This window comes from Pseudoliparis swirei, chromosome 6, assembly GCF_029220125.1.
Source record: "Pseudoliparis swirei isolate HS2019 ecotype Mariana Trench chromosome 6, NWPU_hadal_v1, whole genome shotgun sequence".
Lineage (NCBI taxonomy): Eukaryota > Metazoa > Chordata > Actinopteri > Perciformes > Liparidae > Pseudoliparis > Pseudoliparis swirei.
Genome location: NC_079393.1, coordinates 1057163 through 1072579, shown reverse-complemented (window position 1 = coordinate 1072579; position 15417 = coordinate 1057163). Strand labels below are relative to the sequence as shown.

At 49.1% G+C, this 15417-nt stretch overlaps 2 protein-coding genes across 2 annotated transcripts in view; both read right to left on the bottom strand.

Annotated features, from left to right (window-relative positions):
• met (MET proto-oncogene, receptor tyrosine kinase) overlaps nt 1-3214 on the bottom strand; it is a 43218-nt gene extending 40004 nt beyond the window's left edge. Inside the window, exons 1-2 of the mRNA XM_056416137.1 lie at nt 3206-3214; nt 2138-2192 (exon numbers count right to left, since the gene is read on the bottom strand). Coding sequence (XP_056272112.1) covers nt 2138-2192; nt 3206-3214 — 64 coding nt within the window. The remainder of the gene's footprint in view (nt 1-2137; nt 2193-3205) is intronic.
• Nucleotides 2172-15417, bottom strand: part of LOC130195313 (hepatocyte growth factor receptor-like) — a 32155-nt gene continuing 18909 nt past the window's right edge. Inside the window, exon 3 of the mRNA XM_056416768.1 lies at nt 2172-2192. The gene's annotated coding sequence lies outside the window, so the exon portion shown is untranslated. The remainder of the gene's footprint in view (nt 2193-15417) is intronic.

Sequence of the window (15417 nt, the reverse complement as noted above, 5' to 3'; positions counted from 1 at the left end):
TGATCCCCCCGTGGGCCTCACCTGCATGTGGCCCCCACCTGCATGTGACCCCACCTGCATGACCTCCACCTGTATGTGGGCCCCCACCTGCATGTATCTCTCACTCATGTGGGCCCCACCCTGCATGTGGCCCCACCCAGCGTGGCCCCCACCCACGTGGCCCCACCTGTATGTGACCCTCCCCACCTGTATGTGGCCTCACCCATGTGGCCCTACCTGTATGTGGCCCCACCTGTATGTGACCCCACCTGCATGTGGCCCCACCCAGCAAAAATTTGCCTGCATGTGACCCCCACCTGCATGTGGCCCCCACCTGTATGTGGCCCCTCTACCCATGTGGCCCTCCACCTGCATGTGGCCTCACCTGTGCGTGGCCCCTCTACCATGCATGTGACCCCACCTGCATGTGGCCTCTACCTGCATGTGGTGGTCTCACCTGCATGCTGTGGCCTCACCTGAATGTGGCCTCTACCTGTATGTGACCTCCACCTGGCATGTGTGCCTCTCACCCAGGCGCAACGGCCCCACCTGGGCGTGGCCCTCTACCTGCATGCGGCCTCTACCTGCATGTGGCCCCACCTGCATGTGGGTCTCCACCTGCATGTGGCCCCTACTGCAGGCGCGTGACCCCACCTGCATGTGGCCTCTCTACCTGCATAGACCTGCATGTGGCCCTCTACTCCTGCATGTGTCCCCCTACTGCATGTGGCCCTCCACCTGTCACACATGCTGTGGCCCTCTACCTGCATGTGGGCCCCACCTGGCATGTGACCCTCTTACCTGCATGGGCCTCCACCTGCATGTGGCCTCTACCTGTGGCGCGGCCCTCTACCTGCATGTGGCCCTCTACCTGCATGTGGCCCTCTACCTGTATGTGACCCTCTACCTGCATGTGGCCCTCTACCTGTATGTGGCCCTCTACCTGTATGTGGCCCTCTACCTGCATGTGGCCCTCTACCTGCATGTGGCCCTCTACCTGCATGTGGCCCTCTACCCAGCGGTGGCCTCTGACCTGTATGTGGCCCCACCTGCATGTGGCCTCTACCTGCATGTGGCCCCTCTACCTGTATGTGGCCCTCTACCTGCATGTGGCCCTCTACCTGCATGTGGCCCTCTACCTGTATGTGACCCTCTACCTGCATGTGGCCCTCTACCTGTATGTGACCCTCTACCTGCATGTGGCCCTCTACCTGTATGTGGCCCTCTACCTGCATGTGGCCCTCTACCTGTATGTGGCCCTCTACCTGCATGGCCTCTGGCCATGGCCTACCTGCACACAAACCCCACCTGCTATGTGGCCCCCACCTGTATGTGACCCCCACCTGCATGTGGCTCTACCTGTATGTGGCCCTCTGACCTGCATGTGCCCTTCACCTGGCCCTATGCTGTGGCCCCACCTGCATGCCGTGGCCTCTACCTGCATGTGGCCCCTCTTTACCTGCACGTGGCCCACCTGTATGTGGACCTCATATAGCCTGCACCTGCATGTGGCCCTCTACCTGCATGTGGCCCTCTACCTGTATGTGGCCCTCTACCTGCATGTGACCCTCTACCTGCATGTGGCCCTCTACCTGACAAAATTTCACCTGCATGTGGCCCCCTACCTGCATGTGGCCCTCTCTACCTGCATGCGGTGGCTCCCCACCTGCATACTAGGCCTCACCTGCATGTGGCCCTCCCCACTGCATGGCTGGCCCCCTACCTGCATGTGACCCTCCACTCCATGTAAGCCTCACCTGTATACATGACCCCTCTACCACCATGCCTGACCTCACCTCCAGTAGCCTTGGCCCTCTACTGCATATGGCCTCTGCATGTGGCCCTCACCATGCTGTGTAGCCCTCACCATGACCCTCTGCATGCCTCTACCTGGCCTCCCTGCCTGCAGCCCTCTGCATGTGGCCCCCACCTGCATGTGGCCCCACCCGTGGCTGTGACCCTCTACCTGCATGGCCCCACCCGCAGTATCTACCTGTATGCTGCCCCACCTGCTGTGGCGCCTGGTCGGCGGTGCCCAGGTCAGTGAGCCACGCCGCCGGCGGCAATGCCCGTCACCACGGTGATGGAGGTCACCAGCGTGGCCGTCAGCTCGCGGTGCCAGTACTCCAGCCGCTGGACGAACTACCGGTAGCCGTACTGGCCTTGCCCTCGCCGCGATCCCCCCGAGGGCTGCCGCAGTCGTCCGGGGAACTCTGAGGAGACAAGAGGTGGAAACAGGGCGTCGTGTTAGAAGAGAGATATCGCAAGGGGGCGGAGCTTCCCGGCGCGGTTCGCCGGGCGCGATGTCCACTTGATTTAAGACGTCCAAGAACTTTTACTGGGAACCGGCAGCGAGGCTCAGATCTCACACGGCGCTCCTCAAAACACGGGGGATTGAATCTTATGTTGAGCTGTCTTCTTTCATATCAGACGGACGGGGGGAGGGGGGGGGGGGGGGTCATGGGAAACAGCGAGAACACTTCCATGCTGGTCGTTCCATGGGAATCTAACCGCTCCCCCCCCCCCACCCAGTCGGGCCACCACACTCCTGCTCACAGGCCCGTGGGCTCTGTTTGGCTGGTCAGATTGTTGTGTCCGGCCCCTTTGGACCGTACAGTGAAAGCAGCAGCCCCCCCCCCCCCCCATGGCCTCCTGTCCCGCCTCAGGTTTCATTAATCATTAATGACCCAGAGGGTGCCGGGTGCTCTCAAGGTCCTTGACCCGGCTCGCCTGACCGGTCCTGAGCGTTGAGTTGTTTTCTCAGCTTCAGTGGATGATGACCTCTTCACTGGAGGGGGGGGGGGGGGGGTACAGGTGGAGTGATTACGAAGACCTGTGGACGGCTTCTTTCAAAGCGCCTCACTGTGACTTTATTGCATGAACGTTACGCGGGAAAATAAGAGTTCCTAACGGAAATGTTTGTGACCTTAGTTTTGAAATTATTATTCAAGACAAGGGCTTTTATTGTGAAAGGTAAGAACAGAAGAAAGGTTAAAAGGAGTAATATATGTTGCCCTCTAGCTTGAGCCGACAGAACCTCCCTGGATGTTGTTTCATGAACAGACTCAAATACATTCTGCTCTCCCTGAGTGGTCGATGCTTTTATTCTGGAAGAATCAACATTAGTGTTCTGTGAGAAAGTGTAGTGCTAAAACATCTGCTAAAATAAACACAGGCTCCGTAAAGGGCCTTAAAGGGACAGTCACCCATTAGTGAATTAATTCACCTCATACATTTCGTGCTACTGGTCCTCAGTCTGAGTCGCTTCAATGGGAGCTGTTTCGTGAGGTGTCGGCCGGAGACATCTTCCTTTACACTAATATTGGTGAAATGTTCTTGTGTACAATATTTCTACTCTGAAATAAACAAAAATCAAATGCAAAGGAGGTTATTTTACAATATGTTCGGGAGTAGTTTACACAGTGCTTCAGTTACAACCGGCCCTTTAAGAGGCGGCCATGACACCTATGTGGCCCAAGGTGAAAATGAGTTTGACCCCCCTGCTTTACTTTGAGGTGCTCAGCTTGAAAAGGGTTCAAACTAATGTTGGATTATTTTGAGGATGTCATGATGTCGTTGAACAAGCCGAGGGATGACATAGAGTCCGACGCTGTGGGATGAAAGAGGACGTCTCTAGACACGGAGAAACCATCTCACTGAGAAGAAACATCAGAGGATAAAGACGTACTTTGAATTGTGTGGTGGACTGTCCCTTTAAGGGTAAAGACGGATCTGGTTGCCTTAAACGTGATTTTAACTCTTCCTGCCTCTAAAAAGCTAAAAAGCATCCAGCTAACGGATCACGAAGGACATTAAACCCGAAGTCCTTTGTGGAAGTTGGAAGCAGTTTGGGGAATGTGGAGGAAATGGAAAGATGGCGGTGGAAGATTTGGACGTCAGCGCCGATCGGCACTGAATCACTCCGGGGGGTCAAAGAGAGTCCACACCGGACGATACAGGGACTAGAGACGGAGGACGAGTCGAGGGTCTGATAGAGTCGAGGTTCTGATAGAGTCGAGGGTCTGATAGGGTCGAGGGTCTGATAGAGTCGAGGGTCTGATAGAGTCGAGGGTCTGATAGAGTCGAGGGTCTGATAGAGTCGAGGGTCTGATAGAGTCGAGGGTCTGATAGGGTCGACGGTCTGATAGAGTCGAGGGTTTGATAGAGTCGAGGTTCTGATAGAGTCGAGGGTCTGATAGGGTCGAGGGTCTGATAGAGTCGAGGGTCTGATAGAGTCGAGGGTCTGATAGAGTCGAGGTTCTGATAGAGTCGAGGGTCTGATAGGGTCGAGGGTCTGATAGAGTCGAGGGTCTGATAGAGTCGAGGGTCTGATAGAGTCGAGGGTCTGATAGAGTCGAGGGTCTGATAGAGTCGAGGGTCTGAGCAGAGTCAGGGTCTGATAGAGTCGAGGTTCTGATAGTTTCGAGTTCTTGATAGAGTCGAGGGTCTGATAGAGTCGAGGGTTTGATAGAGTCGAGGGTCTGATCGAGTCGAGGGTCTGATAGAGCCGAGGGTCTGATAGAGTCGAGGGTCTGATAGAGTCTATTAGACCCTGTGTCAAAAGGATTCTGGTTCCCCCTCTACACCTTTAAGAGGTCTACCTCCACCCAGAGCTTAAGTATTAAATACCATCCGTCGTAACTCTGCACCTTTAAGTACAGAATCCCCCCCCCCCCCTTGAGAATCTGCCAGAGCAGATAGAGTCGGTGGAGATTTTGCCACGCGGATCAACAAACAGGCCCTGGGCTGATTATTGCCAGAGCAAACAAACAGGACTTTGGGGGGTCGCTGGGTGGAAGGGGACCAAGGAAGACAAAGGATCGGGGGGCAAAGCTCCAGCGCAGGATTTATACATGAATAGATCAAGACATCCAATAAATGTCTCTTAACACTGATTTCCCCCCCCCCCCCCCCCCCGGGGCAGATACGTGACCCATCGCACGCCTCCTGCCCCGGACGCAACCAGCAGCCATTGTCCCCAGAACAACGGCGCTGCGATAAGGTTTCGGTGTCGTGGCGGCTCCTCCAACCCCTCGCGGCGTGGGGGGGGGGGGGCGGGGAAAGAAGTTCTGCGGGGTCTAATGTCGTTCACACTGTCCCCGTGGCCCCTGGGGTCCCGTGTGAGAGAGGAGGCACTAAAGCCTGATCCAGAGCGGCCGAGGCTTTGGACGCCCCGACGCTCAGGACCCAACGACGACACACACACGCAACGCCAGTGTGTCTCAGCTGCCCCTGCCTTTGACCTTTGACCCCCGGGGCGATCGCGCTCCGGACGGCGGCGAAGGCTCGGTTGTCGTCGGGTGTGTGGAAATGCAGGGGAGAGAAAGTGAAACGCAAAGGAATGCAGAGGGCAGACACAGGCTGTGTGTGTGTGTGTGTGTGTGTGTTGTTCGGGACACACAATAAGAGTACTCCACCAGGACTCAGGGGCACGTACCTCTGCAACCGGACTCTCAGTTGTTGTAAGGACCGTGACGTGAGTGTGTGTGTGTGTGTGTGTGTGTCTGTCTGTGTGTGTTTATGTGTGTGTGTTTTGTGTGTGTGTGTGTTTATGTGTGTGTGTTTATGTGTGTGTGTGTCTGTCTGTGTGTGTTTATGTGTGTGTGTGTCTGTGTGTGTGTCTGTGTGTGTGTGTTTATGTGTGTGTGTGTGTTTATGTGTGTGTATTTATGTGTGTGTGTGTGTCTGTGTCTGTGTGTTTATGTGTGTCTGTGAGTTTGCAGGTGTCTGGTCGCACCGAGCGCATGGAGCTATGTGTTTATGTGTGTGTGTGTGTGTGTGTGTCTGTGTGTGTGTTACTTTCAGGGTGTTGGGGACGGTTAAAGGAGGCGAGGACACATTTGAGTGCCCCCCCCCCGACAGACGCCAGGCAGGACGACAGCTTGTAATGTCCTCACACATAAACACAGAGACAGGCTCCACAGGAGGCGGGGACACTTCTGCATTCTCTCTCCTGACCACCAGGGGGCAACTCCTCTGGTTGTATAGAAGTTTATGCTTCATGTGTTAAAGCTACATTATCTCTCCTGACCACCAGGGGGCGACTCCTCTGGTTGTATATAAGTCTATGCTTCATGTGTTAAAGCTGCATTCTCTCTCCTGACCACCAGGGGGCGACTCCTCTGGTTGTATAGAAGTCTATGTTTCATGTGTTAAAGCTGCATTATCTCCTGACCACCAGGGGGCGACTCCTCTGGTTGTATAGAAGTCTATGTTTCATGTGTTAAAGCTGCATTCTCTCCCCTGACCACCAGGGGGCGACTCCTCTGGTTGTATATAAGTCTATATTTCATGTGTTAAAGCTGCATTATCTCCCCTGACCACCAGGGGGCGACTCCTCTGGTTGTATAGAAGTCTATGCTTCATGTGTTAAAGCTGCATTCTCTCCCCTGACCACCAGGGGGTCTCTTCTTTCCCTCACAACAGTCTGATTTAAAAAGTATTAAAGTTTATCTTAGAGTCCATGAATCAGAAAATACTGACAAACAAGACACACAAAGTAAAGTTCCCCTGTTTTAGTATTTAAATTTTGTATGAATCAGAATCAGAATGACTTGTGAACAACGCCCTCATGTGGAAACCTTCAGAATAAATGAATGAATGAAAGTGAAAACTCTTATTGTGAAAGGGCGTACACTCTGAAGACACTCATCAATATCACGTGTCACAAAGCAACAATGAACCCACATCTCAGCCTCATGGTCCATGTGTCCTTCAGCCATCCAACGGCACCACAACCAGAACCACAACCAGAACCACAACCAGAACCACAACCAGAACCAGAGGGACTCAGAGACCTTCAGACACTGAGAATAAGTTACAAAGATGTTCCTGACTTGATGAAGTCAGAAAGAGCTTCTGTCTCGCCCCCTTTTCCTGAGACACACACACACAGACACAGACACACACACACACACACACACACACACACACACACACAGACACACACACAATCACAAACACAGACACACACACACACGAACAATGCAGCTTCTCTCAGCGCCACTAAATCAGCCGACCTGACGGTGTGAAGGAGGTCCTGCATCCTCCTCCTCCTCCTCCTCCTCCTCCGTCTCCTCCAGGTTGTAAACCTCATCAAGCTGAGGGCCGAGCCTCCGAGTGCAGAGGGGGAACCAATCAGAACCCTGACTCAGAGGAACCAATCAGAACCCTGACTCAAAGGAACCAATCAGAACCCTGACTCAGAGGAACCAATCAGAACCCTGACTCAGAGGAACCAATCAGAACCCTGACTCAAAGGAACCAATCAGAACCCTGACTCAAAGGAACCCTGACCAGAGGAACCAATCAGAGGAACCAATCAGAACCCTGACTCTGAGGAACCAATCAGAACCCTGACTCAAAGGAACCAATCAGAACCCTGACTCTGAGGAACCAATCAGAACCCTGACTCAAAGGAACCAATCAGAACCCTGACTCTGAGGAACCAATCAGAACCCTGACTCTGATGAACCAATCAGAACCCTGACTCTGAGGAACCAATCAGAACCCTGACTCAAAGGAACCAATCAGAACCCTGACTCAGAGGAACCAATCAGAACCCTGACTCAAATGAACCAATCAGAACCCTGACTCAAAGGAACCAACCAGAACCCTGACTCAGAGGAACCAATCAGAACCCTGACTCAAAGGAACCAATCAGAACCCTGACTCTGAGGAATGACTCAGAACCCTGACTCAAAGGAACCAATCAGAACCCTGACTCTGAGGAATGAATCAGAACCCTGACTCAGAGGAACCAATCAGAACCCTGACTGAGGAACCAATCAGAACCCTGACTCTGAGGAACCAATCAGAACCCTGACTTAAAGGAACCAATCAGAACCCTGACTCAAAGGAACCAATCAGAACCCTAACTCAGAGGAACCAATCAGAACCCTGACTCTGAGGAACCAATCAGAACCCTGACTCAAAGGAACCAATCAGAACCCTGACTCAAAGGAACCACTCAGAACCCTGACTCAAATGAACCAATCAGAACCCTGACTCAGAGGAACCAATCAGAACCCTGACTCAAAGGAACCACTCAGAACCCTGACTCAAAGGAACCAACCAGAACCCTGACTCAGAGGAACCAATCAGAACCCTGACTCAAAGGAACCAATCAGAACCCTGACTCAGAGGAACCAATCAGAACCCTGACTCAGAGGAACCAATCAGAACCCTGACTCAAAGGAACCAATCAGAACCCTGACTCAAAGGAACCAACCAGAACCCTGACTCAGAGGAACCAATCAGAACCCTGACTCTGAGGAACCAATCAGAACCCTGACTCAAAGGAACCACTCAGAACCCTGACTCAAAGGAACCACTCAGAACCCTGACTCAAATGAACCAATCAGAACCCTGACTCAGAGGAACCAATCAGAACCCTGACTCAAAGGAACCACTCAGAACCCTGACTCAAAGGAACCAACCAGAACCCTGACTCAGAGGAACCAATCAGAACCCTGACTCAGAGGAACCAATCAGAACCCTGACTCAGAGGAACCAATCAGAACCCTGACTCAAAGGAACCAACCAGAACCCTGACTCAGAGGAACCAATCAGAACCCTGACTCTGAGGAACGAATCAGAACCCTGACTCAGAGGAACCAATCAGAACCCTGACTCTGAGGAACCAATCAGAACCCTGACTCAAAGGAACCAATCAGAACCCTGACTCAGAGGAACCAATCAGAACCCTGACTCAAAGGAACCAACCAGAACCCTGACGCAGAGGAACCAATCAGAACCCTGACTCATGCTTCCTCCTCCGGGCGCAATAACGCACTTATAAAAACAGGAATTCAACTTTGGCACGGCGTCGCTCGAAACCTCATTCTTCTTCACTTTCTCCTTCACCTCCTCCTTCACCTTCTCCTTCACCTCCTCCTTCACATTCTCTCCCTCCTCCTCCTCCTCCTTCCCCTTCACCTTCTCATTCACATTCTCCTTCACCTCCTCTTCCTTCCCCTTCTCCTCCTTCACCTTCTCCTCCTCCTTCACCTCCTCTTCCTTCCCCTTCTCCTCCTTCACCTTCACCTCCTTCTCCTTTCACCTCCTCCTTCACCTCCTCCTTCTCCTTCACCTCCATGTGCACATGCACACATCCAAACACATCTTCAGAGTTCTTCAAATAACCATAAATGGTGCCTCAAAGAACCTTCAACAAATGGTTCTTGAAGGCACCATTTATGGTTCCTGATGAACATAAAGAGTTCTTCAAAGAACCCATAAAGGTGCCTCGTGGTTCTTCAGTAGGTGACGGTTCTTCTTGGAACCACAACACCTCTTAAAGAACCCTTTGAGAGCCATTAGTGTGTGTGTGTGTGTGTGTGTGTGTGTGTGGACACAGAACAATGGTTTCTTGGTTTCCATTGTTAAACTCAAGCAGAGTGTTTTAAGCCTCTTGGCTGAGCGCCTGCAAGACAGAGAAAAGGTTTAACCATAACGCAGATCTCACTTACAGAAGGCTCGTGGGCCTCTGAGCTGTGAGCTCACCTTCCTCCTGAGGAGGAGGAGGAGATCAAAGCCAGAGACCACGTCCAGGGGTGACCTCTGTTTGTGGGGCATTGTTGTGTCTGTGTGTGTGTCTGTGTGTGTGTGTGTGTGTGTGTCTGTGTGTGTGTCTCTATGTGTGTGTGTGTGTGTGTGTCTGTGTGTGTGTCTCTATGTGTGTGTGTGTGTCTGTGTGTGTGTGTGTGTGTGTGTCTCTATGTGTGTGTGTCCTTCTCTCTTTGCCCTCCATTACCTGAGTACACAGTCACTCCTGAGTCACCATTGTGTGAGGATTACTGTAGGAATGGAGGGGGGGGGGCAGTGGGGGGGGGGTGACTCTGTCCTCCCCCTTGTGGTCCTGGGGGTCTGTGTTCAGGTCGGTACGGAGACGTCTTAAAGGGCCGGTACGCCCCCACACAACGCTTCATGAACTCAGGTGGGGTCTTGTTGGTGACGGCAGGTCAACAGGTCACTTACAATCAGGGATATGAAGATCACTTTGCGATGCATTGTGGGTAAAGTTTCCCAACCCACACCATGTTTTAGAGGCTGGCTTCATGAGTTCTTGGTTCATAACATTTGTTTCTGGGATTTGGTGCGAAATTTAAACAGAGAACGGATTCAATGGTTCACTCGGATGTTCAGAAACCACGGCGATGGAAAAGCCCACCTCCCCTGAACGCCCCACGCCTCTATAGCAGGTCATCGTACACGTTGAGTGGCTCCACACTCAGGTCCTCACACATGGTACGATCCATCGGGTCTCAACGGGCCAGTCCAAGTCCAGACTTTAGCTTAGAAAGATTCAGAATAGGCGAAAATATAATCATTATTATTATAATAATAATCATTATAATTATAATAATTATTATAATTATTATAATCATAATAATAATCATTATAATTATGATTATTATAATTATTGTAATTATAATTTTAATTACTATAATTATAATAATTATAATTATTATAATAAGTATTCTTATAATTATTTTTCTTCTAATTATAAAATAATTATTAAAATTCTAATTATTATAATTTGTATTATTATAATAATTATAATAATAATAATTATTATTATTATTTGGCTGTTTTCAGAACACGTGCGTGTCCCTCAGGCCTCCCCCCACGCAGGTCCACCGGGCCGTGTTCCCACAAGGCGCCATCAGGACTCTCCCCGGTAACGGGGGGTTCAGGGTCCACCGGAGGATGAACACGCAGAAGGATTCTGTGAACCAGGTCCTCAACCAGACCCCCCCCCCCCGCCCCGTTCATGTGCTCCAGCAACTTGAGAGATTCTGGGGGTTCATTGGAGTTCCGGTGAGTTTTGTGATTACGAGGCCGGACCGAGACCCTCGAGGCCCCGGAGCCCAAAGGAAATGAGAGCCACGAGGGGGCGGGGCCAGGAGATTGCTTCTCTCTTTTCTTTTTTCATCCTTCGCTTTTTTTTGGGAGCGCAGATAAACATCGACACGCCTCGGTCCAGGAGCAGGATATCACCACGGAGGAGGAAGAGGAGGAGGAAGAGGAGGAAGAGGAGGAGGGGGTTCATTTGACTACGGCGTCGCAGCGAGATTCAGAAGGTATAAAATGAAGAGACGTCGTCGTGGCGACGTGACGTCGTCGACCCACCAGGGTTCAGGTTGATCCATCGGCCAATCACAGCGAAGGACAGACACTCACTACGTTCTCCAACAGCAGCAGTTTGAGAGAACACGCAGAACAGGAAGGTTCTTCAAGGGTTCTTTAAGAGGCTTTGTGGTTCTACAAAGAACCATCACCCACTGGAGAACCATCACCCACTGCAGAACCATCACCCACTGGAGAACCATCACCCACTGGAGAACCATCACCCACTGGAGAACCATCACCCACTGGAGAACCATCACCCACTGCACAACCATGCTTTAGCTTGAGACACCTTTGTGGGTTCTTTGAGGAACCAAAGGTTTGTCCCATTAACTCAACACATGATGAACTGGACCTGGCAGAGAGCCGTGGTGCGGTTCTGGTCGTGGTTCTGGTTGTGGTTCTGGTCCCCCACACACCCACACACACACACACACTCACACACTCTCACACACACACACACACACACACACACACACACACACACTCACACACACACACACACACACACACAACCAAAACACCCCCAAAAAACGATCTCCCGGGCTGATCATTAACTACACAGCAACAGTGTGTGTGTGTGTGTGTGTGTGAGAGAGTGTGTGTGTACGTGTGTGTGAGAGTATGTGTGTGTGTGTGGGTGTGTGTGTGAGAGTGGTGTGTGTGTGTGTGTGTGTGAGAGTGTGAGTGTGTGAGTCTGTGTGTGAGTGTGTGTGTGAGTGTGTGTGTGTGTGTGGAGAGAGTGTGTGTGTGTGTGTGTGTGTGTGTGTGTGTGATGTGATATGTGATGTGATGTGTGTGTGTGTGTGTGTGATGTGTGTGTGTGTGTGATGTGTGTGGTGTGTGTGTGGTGTGTGTGTGTGTGTGTGTGTGTGTGTGTGTGTGTGTGTGTGTGTGTGTGTGTGTGTGGTGTGTGTGGTGTGTGTGTGTGTGTGTGGTGTGTGTGTGTGTGTGTGTTGTGGTGTGTGTGTGTGTGATGTGTGTTGTGGTGTGTGTGATGTGTGTTGTGTGTGTGTGTGTGTGGTGTGTGTGTGTGTGTGTGATGTGTGTGTGATGTGTGTGTGTGTGATGTGTGTGTGTGTGATGTGTGTGTGTGGTGTGTGTGTGATGTGTGTGTGGTGTGTGTGTGTGTGTGTGATGTGTGTGTGATGTGTGTGTGGTGTGTGTGTGATGTGTGTGGTGTGTGTGGTGTGTGTGTGATGTGTGTGTGGTGTGTGTGTGGTGTGTGTGATGTGTGTGATGTGTGTGTGTGTGTGTGTGATGTGTGTGTGTGTGTGTGTGATGTGTGTGTGTGTGATGTGTGTGATGTGTGTGTGTGTATGTGATGTGTGTGTGTGATGTGTGGTGTGATGTGCAGTGTGTGGTGTGTGTGATGTGTGTGTGTGTGTGATGTGTGTGTGTGTGTGATGTGTGTGTGATGTGTGTGATGTGTGTGTGTGTGTGTGGTGTGTGTGTGTGGTGTGTGTGTGTGTGTGATGTGTGTGTGGTGTGTGATGTGTGTGATGTGTGTGTGATGTGTGTGATGTGTGTGTGGTGTGTGATGTGTGTGTGATGTGTGTGTGTGAGTTGTTTGTGTGGTGTGTGATGTGTGTGTGTTGTGTGATGTGTGTGTGGTGTGGTGTGTGTGTGTGTGGTGTGTGTGTGTGATGTGTGTGTGGTGTGTGTGTGTGTGTGTGTGTGTGTGTGTGATGTGTGTGTGTGGTGTGTGTGTGTGACGTGTGTGTGATGTGTGTGTGATGAGTGTGTGATGTGTGTGAGGTGTGTGTGTGTGTGTGTGTTGTGTGATGTGTGATGTGTGATGTGTGTTGTGTGATGTGTGTGGTGTGGTGTGTTGTGTGTGTGTGTGATGTGTGTGTGATGTGTGTGTGATGTGTGTGTGATGTGTGTGATGTGTGTGTGGTGTGTGTGTGTGATGTGTGTGTGGTGTGTGGTGTGTGTGTGTGGTGTGTGTGATGTGTGTGTGGTGTGTGTGTGGTGTGTGTGGTGTGTGTGTGGTGTGTGTGTGTGTGTGTGGTGTGTGTGTGTGTGTGTGTGTGTGTGTGTGTGTGTGTGTGTGTGTGTGTGTGGTGTGTGTGGTGTGTTGTGTGTGTTGTGTGATGTGTGTGTGTGTTGTGTGATGTGTGTGTGATGTGTGTGGTGTGTAGTGTGTGTTGTGGTGTGTGTGGTGTGTGTGTGTGTGGTGTGTGGTGTGTGTGTGTGTGTGTGATGTGTGTTGTGGTGTGTGTGATGTGGTGTGTGTGGTGTGTGTGTGATGTGTGTTGGTGTGTGTGTGTGTGTGTGTTGTGTGTGTGTGGTGTGTGTGTGTGTGTGTGTGATGTGTGTTGTGGTGTGTGATGTGTGTGTGGTGTGTGTGTGTGTGTGTGTGTGTGGTGTGTGGTGTGTGTGTGTGTGTGGTGTGTGTGTGTGATGTGGTGTGTGTGATGTGGTGTGTGTGATGTGGTGTGTGTGTGTGTGTGGTGTGATGTGTGTGTGTGTGTGTGTGATGTGTGTGTGGTGTGTGATGTGTGTGTGATGTCGGCCCATCAGACCAGCATCCTGACTGCAGGATCGTCTCCTGCTGCTGTTGTGTCTGATGAGCTGAATGCATACCAGCTCTGTGAGGGCAGGAGCAGGCCCAACACCCAGAGCCCTGCCCCGCCTCCCCGCCCCCTGAACATTACAAATGGTGAAATGCATTAATATGCAGAAGTTCTTTAGACGCCTTTAAGGGCTCTTTGTCCTTTTTTACCGACCATTAAAAATGACAAAGCAACTGTGTTAGTCGGGTTTTTAAACCACGTGTAAATAAAATGACATAATGTCTTCTCTATTGACTAAACAACCCGAGGCCATATAAAAAACAATTTTTATTTATATATATATATATATATATATATTAATTTGTATAAATATATATATAGAAACATATATATTTTTATATATAAATATATATAGAAACATATATATATTTTTATATAAATATATAATAATATATATTTATATATAGTGATATATTTATATATATGACATATACATATAAATATATATATATATATTATATATATATAAATATATATTATTTTATATATATATATAAATATATATAAATATATATATTTATATATAAATATATATTTATATATATATATAAATATATTTACAAATATATATAAATATATTTATATATATATATAAATATGTATTTAGATATATTTATAAAATATTTATATATAAATAAATATATATTTATATAAAAACATACATGTATATATATATATATAAATATGTATTTATATATAAATACATATATATACAGTTTATCCAGGAAGTCACATAAAAACATATATATATAAATATATATTATTATAAAATATTTTAACGCAATTAACGCAACTTTGTTTACTTCCGGTGTTCGTTGAAGTTGTTACACTCAAACCGAGTGTCAAACCGCGGCAGTACGGTTTAACACTGTTTCCGTTTTTAAAACAATTATTTCTCCGCGAAAATAAGGATCATAAATGAGTTTAACTGGTGGATGAATCAGTCGGGTTTCCTCCTGCTCCTCCTTCCTCCCGTCTCCCCCTCTGATACACAGAGGAACCGAGGGGCGACGTGTCGGGGGACGCGGCGCGGAAAGAACTCGTCACACGAAACCTTCACCGTGATTGGTCAATCCGTTTGTCTGTCAACATTTTGCGAAAAAAACAACCAATAAACACTCAGTAAATCACAAAGGACCTCCCACCTCACAGGTGAGGCTCATTAGCAGCCTGTCAGTCAGAGAGCAGAGAACACGCGCGAGGACAATGAGCCTCATTGAATAGAGCTGAGATTGTTCTGGAATGTTTGATGTAGAACACGTGGGGGTGTGTCATATGAAAACGCCTTTAAAAGGTGAATTTACATTTTGTTGTAAAATGTATAAAATGCCCCCAGCCTCCAGAGGGTGAACGTGACATATGTGAATGTCAGTCAGTTACCAAGGCCACTGGTTCTGCTGTTCAGTGTTAAAGATGACAGGACCAATGGGGTCTCAATATACTTCTTCTTTTTTACTAATCTGATGTTTCACTGAAGAAACAATTTATCATCCACGATATTAAATACCTCGCTGGCACTTTATAGGTAGGAGCCTCTTTGAAAACACAGCTCTGTGTGAAGTTTGGTCTTTAAAAAGAATGAACTTTTAACTTTTAACTTTTAATCGCGATTAATGAATTTCAAAATGTGCGATTAATTAGTTATTTTTTTTACATCGATTGACAGCCCTAATATAAATACTAATTTATATATAAATATAAATATTTATAAAAATATATATTTATATAT